Below are 7922 nucleotides of genomic sequence, written 5' to 3' on the forward strand. Positions count from 1 at the left end.
AATAAATGTCACCAGAACTGATATCCTGAATAAAGAAGTCAAAAAGTGAAAAAAAGGAATGAATTTAATCTCTCAAAAAATTCTTTGCTGATAAAATAAATGTCACCAGAACTGATATCCTGAATAAAGAAGTCAAAAAGTGAAAAAAGTCAAGAAGTCAAAAAGTGACATCACATTCAAGGATCATATGAAGATACTGAATAAAACATTTTCAAGACCTCGTCATCTTTTTACAATTCAACTAACAATGCTGATTGACTTTATCGATACGCTGCACTCTTTTGTATGAACTGATAATTCAACTGAGAAATGAACTGGTAGTGGTGATAGGCATTCAAAATTAATAATAAAAGTTAAATCTTATGATTATATTTAAATTAATAGTAGAAAAAGTGTGGCTGGTGTATGCATTTATGCTTTTGCATGTGTTACTTTATAATTAGTTTTTTTGTGTAAAAAACAAAATTGTATTTAAGTTTTTTATATTATATACATTTTTATACTTTTTTATTCATATTTATCAGTTATTTTAATCTTTTTCATATACTTTTAACTTTCCTTTATTTTTATCTTTATCTCTTTATCTTTAAATTATAATTTACATTTTTTATACTGTATTTTATATTTATGCTTTATATTGTAAAGATGGCTGTAGTGCAAAGCCAATGGTACAAGGAAGAAATGATTTGTGACACAATTGAAAACTTTTATAAAAAAAAGGCTCTCGTACCAAATGTTCAAACTGCAAAAGAAGATCTTAAAGAAAAAATGCAACAACTCAAAATTTATTTGGAACAAAATTACAATTTATGCGATACGATCTTCTACACAGGTATTTTTCTTGTTTTTATCTTTTTTTTTTTTTTTTCTTTATATAAAACTTTTTTTTTTTTAGAAAAACTTTTTTTTTAGAAAAACCTTAGACAAAAACAGAAAAAAAAAAGGGCTATAATTGATTTAAGTGGAGCGCAAACATTTTATTAACATTATGTGAAGAGTTTAAGAGTTTATGCTTAGGTTGTTGGGTGCTCTCAGTGTGTGTGTAGTTGGTTGAGTGTATATGTCTTGTCAAATGTATAGTATGTAGTTCATGTGATGGTAGATTTGTTCACTTTTAGCATTTTAGATCTACGTTAAGCTTTAACAATAAAATCTTAACGTAAATAATAAAAGTATAACTAGCTTTCTAAATATACTAACTTTCTAAATCAAAATATACTAACTTTCTAAATCAAGAACTTCTTAATCATAGTATATAAACTAATAATCCTTACTACTAGTCTTTCTCATGTTGGTTAATATTACCAATGCAAAATTTGGTAATATTAGATGTATTTTACCAATGCAAAATTTGGTAATATAAGAGATTTTACAGAACATATTCTTAAAAGATTTGAAAATCGAAAAACAAAAGCAACTTTTAATTCTTGAGATTTAAATTAAAAAAAAAAAAAAAAAAAAAAAAAAATAGAATACTCCCAAATATCTAATTCAAATATATTTTCTCAACCCTTCATTTTCTGAGTCTGAAGATGTTTCTTGAATCAGACGTTGTTTTTGCAAAGACATTTGATTTAATTCATTTTTCTATGATGCTTTTCTTAAAAGTCTTTAAATTGAAGTATTTTCAAATTGGATTTTCTCAAAATAGTTCATTTGTAACTTTTAATGTAACTTCCAACTCCAGAGGTGATTATAAAAGAAATTTTAGCATTGTTGATGCTTTATAGTTTTAGAAATATCGATTTGTAATAATTCACAATGACAAATTTGTGAACTAGTAAAAAATTCATAATTTCAAATGATTTATTAAGTTATTCTATTGCTGACCCTGACAGTGTTGCTGTTTGTTTATTTCACTAAGTTGATATTTTAAAAATCCTAATAGTGATAATTATTTATTTTACAAAGAGTTATACAGTTGGTACATACAGTTGGTAGATATTGAACAGTAACCAAATTGGATAGTAAAAAAATCAACTATGGCAGTTAGTAAAGATGTTGTTCCAACAGATTATTTACAAAATGACTCAATAATTGATGGGTAATTGATATGAATTCTCAATCATGCAAATCTGGAGTATCAAATTAGAAAAGTTATGGTGTAAGTAAAGTGGTTCCACATGGCTACTCATGGTTGGTTTAGTGAAGCAAATTTCAAAAAAACTTTAAAACTTTGGATTAAAAGTAATTGGAACTCATAGGAATGGAAACAATGGTACATATCTTTGGCATGATTAGCAACATGTATTCAGTTTGATAGTTCTTAGGGGTGATTTATTAAAATGTCCCTATTGAAAAAAGCCTCTAGATTGATGACCCTTTATTTATACAAACATAAAAGAAAAAAAAACTATATATATATATACACTGGCGAGCAAAAAAAAGTGAACAGCGACTGCTTACGCATAAAATGAAAGAGCTCTGGTCAGAAACTCATACAAGCTTGTTTATTTTTGTTCGTACTATCAAAGAATTTACGTTTATCTTTCAAAGAAAGATGAAATTAAATTTCAACATGACAATGCTCCTTGCCATACGTCTAAACAAGTTAAAAAATGGCTCAAGGATAACAATATCTTCCTTTTTGAAAATTGGCCTGCCCAAAGTCCAGACCTTAATCCCATTGAAAATTTGTGGGACTATATGGATAAAGAGGTCCATAAAAATAATATTTCATCTTTGGATGATCTTTGGGCAGCCATAAAACAAGTTTGGGTTACGATACCTGACCGTTTGATAGCAAATTTAATTGAGTCGATGCCGCGTCGATTAAATGAAGTGATGAAAAATGGTGGTGGCCACACAAAATATTAATTTTTTTTTTCAAAATGAGTCGTATATATGTGTATGTATATGTATTTAATATAAGCGATATGTTATATTTTATGTATTATATTTTTAATTGATTAATAATACATAATTTACTGAAAAATTGTACTGTTCACTTTTTTTTGCTCGCCAGTGTATATATATATATATATATATATATATATATATATATATATATATATATATATATATATATATATATATATATATATATATGTAATAGTTGTTTTTGTGAAAGTACTTCTTTCTTTTTTAGGAAGTGCTTTTGAATCTCTAAATATCGCTGAAGACGTTACTGAATTTGATGTGATGCTTGTTCGACGCACAAGTTTCCTTAAATTGAATCAGAATATGGGCAATGGATTCTATAAAATCAAATGCAGCAGTAATATGATTGAGTATCCAGTTGATGAAATGGGTTTACTAAATGCTTATGATTACAGGCAAAACTTTAAAGGACTTGTTCAAAAATGGGTGAACATCATGACAAAAAACCAAAAAATTAAACTAATTCGCATAGTTGAGCATGGCGTTGCAACACAGATTGATGTATATAATAATAAAGGCCTTTTATGGTATCATCTTGACTTGGTTCCATGCTTTGAACTTACAATAATCGTTGATCGTAATAATCGTAATAATCGTGAGTATTCTTTAATTTTATTTATGAATCAAAATATTTGAATGATGTCTACAAAAATACTTTTTATTTTTGATACATGCAGACATCATTCAAATATTTTGATCGGGGAAGACGTAATCTGCCCATTTACTACAGCTATTCACGAGAGTTTAAACGATTGCAGAATTTTCAAATCTAATCTTTGGTTTTTCTTGAATAAAAATCTAACGGAAATAGATATCAAAATAATTATTTTTCCAATTTGGTAAATAGGTTATTTGTTAATAGAATAAAAAAAAGTAGGTTTTGACTCATTACCGTTTACTCAGAAATTTCATTAAAAGGTAAGTGATACAAATTAAGAGGTTTCACAAGTTTAAACGATTTTATTTAGGATCAATTATTTGCTAATTAATTGATAAATCCGCTGCGAATTTATCAATTAATTAGCAAATAATTGAGTAGTTTTTCAATCAAAAAATTCATCACAGCATCATCAGGCAGCTTTTAATTCATTAAAAATCCATCAAAACCTGGGAACTTACTAAGGACGTCTCCGACATACCGCGTACTGGGAGACCATCCAAACTCAGCAACCGTGACAAAAATGGTATATTCAGAATGAGCAGAGAAAACCCCAGACTCAGCTACAAAAAGCTAGCACAAATCTTCAATGAGTCAAAAAATAATTCAAAAGTTAGCAGAGAGCTCGTGAGACGAACATTGTCGGACAAAGGTATTGGAACGTACATAGCTGCTAAAAAACCTATTCTTTCAATCACGGATAAACGTAAACGACGAATGTGGTCCAAAGAAAGGCTGGACTGGTCTGTAGAACAGTGGGCAAAAGTTATTTGGAGTGATGAAGCTAACTTTCAAGTTGTACACCGCAAGGGAAGAATCTATGTCAAAAGATTTGCAACTGAGAAATATTCAGACAGGTTTTTGCAACATCGTCGACAAAGCGGTGGAGGTTCGGTTGGCATCTGGGGATGTTTTTCTCACAAAGGTATAGGCTTCTGTGAGCTGTATGAAGGCCGAATTAACCAATACACCTATAAGAACACATTGGAAACGTGTTTAGCTCCATCAATCAGACACTTGTATGGCAGAAGCAAGCAATTCATCTTTCAACAAGACTGGGCTTCAGCTCATACAGCACACTCAATCAAAGAATATTTTTTGAAAAAAAAGTTCAATGTGATGCCCTGGAGCCCTAGATCACCAGATCTCAACCCAATCGAAAATATTTGGTCTTGGATCGACAATCAACTGACATACCATGAAATTCAATCAACTCAGCATTTAAAACAACTTTTGAATGAGTACTGGCTGAAGGTACATCGCGTGATGTGCATGAAATTAGTTGAATCAATGCATAAACGAGTTTAACTTTGCTATAAAAACAAAGGAGGACACTTCAAATATTAATTTCGCTTTTTTTTTCATTTTTTGTTCGAATGTTGCAATTCGTTTAAACTTTTGTGCTTCTTATTTTTCCTATGAGATTTTTTGTAATAGCTTTTTTCTAACTAAATATTAAAATTTTTATAACATATTCATATTCATTTTAAAGCTAATTACTTTTTCTTTAATAAATTAAAAAAATTAAGTCGATATCATTTTACAGTTTTTCTTTATTAAACAAAAACCAAACATACTTGATTAAAATTCTGCAATCGTTTAAACTTTCGTGAATAGCTGTATAACACGGGTAACACTCCGTGTTAATGAAAATAGATGGCAACTTGATTTCATTTATTTTATTTCATTAATTTCATAATTTAATTTCAATTTGAAAAATTAAAAATTATAGTAATCAGATAGTTGCCTATTATAATTATAAGTGATCAGATAATTGCCATCTATTTCACTGTATTATTACTAAGTAAACTATGTATGTACTTATTACTAAGTCAATTATGCGCTATTTTTAGCTTATTTAATTATTCTTTAAAATAGTTTATTATTTAGAAAGTCAGCAAGAGAAAATATGGTGCGTACCAAAAGATGAAGGGGATCAATATTATTGGAGGTTGTCTTATTCTAAGGATGAATTAAAACAAGCAGATGGACTCCAATCAAATGCAAAAAAATGCATTCGAATCATCAAGGCATTATTTAAGTTGGAAACAGATGGATTGTTTACAAAGTTTACCTCCTACCACATAAAAACCGTCGCATTTCATTTGACAAAAAGTGGATCATGGCCAGACGATAACAATCTTGGTGAAACTGTTTACAATTTCTTGAAGTTTGTAATGGAAAGCTTAAAGCAACGTACTCTGAAGCATTTCTTTAATCCCAGTATTAATATCTTGAATCAAAAAGGAATTAATTATGATCAGTTGGTGAACACAATTCAAAATTGGTTGAGGTCAAAAAACAGTTTCTCGAGCCTATTTTCATGTTGATAAGCGAGTCATTTAGTCCTGAGTACTTAATTCAAAATATGATCTAAATCAAATTTAATCGTAGAAAGGAACTTTTGTGAATCATTGTATCTATGTTACGCGAGTTTCGCCAACTCTCATTCTTCATTAGAGTTTTTATGAAAAACTTTACGAAATGATTAACACTTATCTTCCGTCTGCAACAAGATTGACTAGTTTTGACTTTTTAAACATTTAAACGGCTGCATGCAATCTTATGCTGCATGCAATAAGTATACAAATTGACAGATCTTGTTTGTGACAATGGTCTCGGAGATAAATCCACCAATGGTTATTCTCATAAATACAATATCATTTTTTCATTTACTTTCTTTACTATAATTAGATAACGAAAACTTCATTTTAATATATAAAAATTGAGTATAAAATGGATATAAGAATAAGACGGGAAAAACATGTTTCATGGGTGGGGGTGTGTGTAATTTTTAAAGGCATTTTTTATTATTCTATTATATAAAATGGTATTTCATGTTTTTTATTCTTACAAAATAATCACTTTAATGTCAGATTTATTTTTATTGTGCTGGATTAAGTTTTTGTATTCCACACCTTACAAAATGTTTTCTCGAAATTGAACAACACCTCCGTGTTTTCCTTGGTGGTTTTTACTTTTTCATTTAAGAAAGTAAAAAAACAACTTGAACGATGATTTTGATATTGATTAACGAACGCACAATGGGAAATTGCGCGGACAAAAATCGGAAAAGTGATGTCCACTACATTTGAATTTAAATTTTCATTTGTTTAAGAACACTATAAAACAGAAAAATCCAAAATACAATGTTTCTTAGACATACTGTTATAAAGATATGAAGCGTCAATTAAGCGTCTGCGCATTGTTTCATTTCCGTATCATTATCGTTCCGATACGATATTGGAAAAAAAAAGTGTCGTATCATTATCGTTCCGATACGATATTGGAAAAAAAAAGTGTCGTTGGAATGATTATGACAAAATATCTCAAAAACAATTTTAAGCGATATTGTAATTAGTTTATATCTCTGTTTATAACGAGAGTCTCGGCATAAATTTACACTAATTTTTCTATTGTAGATTTTAACGATATAATATCGCTACATAATGAGAAATGACGATTGCATACCGATCTTTACTAATCCAGGTGGCAGGTGCTGCATTACATGTTTAAAATGATTCTTTTTACATCTTTTTAAATATTAACTTAAAAAGATGTAAAAAGAGAAAGTAGAAAGTATTATTAGAGGCGTTATTATGTTATTTTTGTCAAAAGCCGAGATATCATGATAAATGCCGGAAACCGCAATAATATTGTATTATATTTTGCAAAATCATTTTTGAATTTCAACATTAAGCTTAATCTTTGCAAAAAGATTAAGCTTAATGTTGCAATCATCAAATGAGTTTAAACAATTTAAAGTTTTTTCAGATTCAGTAGAAGTGGAAATACCATCCTTTGAAGAATCGCTACCAGTTTCAGAATGAACCATTTATTTTGGCAAAAAAAAATCAATTATAGGAAACATTAATTTTCCTTTATCTTGACTAGTGTTGTGACCAAAACTAATAATTGTAACTAACTTAAGTAAAAAGACCGTAACTAAAATTAGCCGACTAACTTTTTAGTCTAACTGAATTTAGTCGACTAACTTTTTAGTCTAACTAAATTTAGTCGACTAAATTTTTAATTTGCGAAAAATATATTGTTACTTTTACCCAAAAAATACTTTTTAAAATTTTGTTATGCGTTAGTTGTGAAGTGGTTTGAGCGCCATGTTTTTAATTACAAACTGCTGTAAGTTACAATTTACATCTCCAGAGCATCTTTTTCAAGATCGATTTTCAGAGTTTTTCAAGTTTTTGGAGAAAGGTTTGCGAGATATACACTTGGAATTTTGTAACAGTAATAAAACTGTACCCAATTATTCCCCCCCCCCCCTTATTACCAAGTACTTATGTTAACTTTCAAATGAAAAGCGGTTTAAATCTGGATTTTTTCAATTACTAATTAAAATAAATTATAAATTATTAAAAAAAAA

General features: G+C 28.8%; 1 protein-coding gene across 1 annotated transcript; it reads left to right on the plus strand.

Moving 5' to 3' along the window:
- Positions 1–568: 568 nt before the first annotated feature.
- On the plus strand, positions 569–6497 carry LOC149882376 (cyclic GMP-AMP synthase-like receptor). The gene is made up of 3 exons (XM_090067033.1): positions 569–832; positions 3089–3475; positions 5429–6497. Exons 1-3 carry the CDS (start codon positions 628–630, stop codon positions 5866–5868), a joined length of 1032 nt encoding a protein of 343 aa, XP_089923159.1. The 5' UTR covers positions 569–627; the 3' UTR covers positions 5869–6497.
- The last annotated feature ends 1425 nt before the right edge of the window (positions 6498–7922 follow it).

The sequence above is a fragment of the Hydra viridissima genome, unplaced genomic scaffold (assembly GCF_058129835.1).
Source record: "Hydra viridissima isolate aposymbiotic clone 2 unplaced genomic scaffold, HvirCarnegie_v1 scaffold_11, whole genome shotgun sequence".
In the NCBI taxonomy this organism is placed as follows: Eukaryota; Metazoa; Cnidaria; class Hydrozoa; order Anthoathecata; family Hydridae; genus Hydra; species Hydra viridissima.

Excerpts from the sequence above, each read along its gene's own strand:
- LOC149882376 (XM_090067033.1), top strand. The coding sequence starts at position 628 with ATGCTTTATATTGTAAAGATGGCTGTAGTGCAAAGCCAATGGTACAAG. Across the intron at positions 833-3,088 it reads CGATACGATCTTCTACACAG|GAAGTGCTTTTGAATCTCTA; the intron begins GTATTTTTCTTG and ends TTTCTTTTTTAG. Across the intron at positions 3,476-5,428 it reads TCGTAATAATCGTAATAATC|AAAGTCAGCAAGAGAAAATA; the intron begins GTGAGTATTCTT and ends TTTATTATTTAG.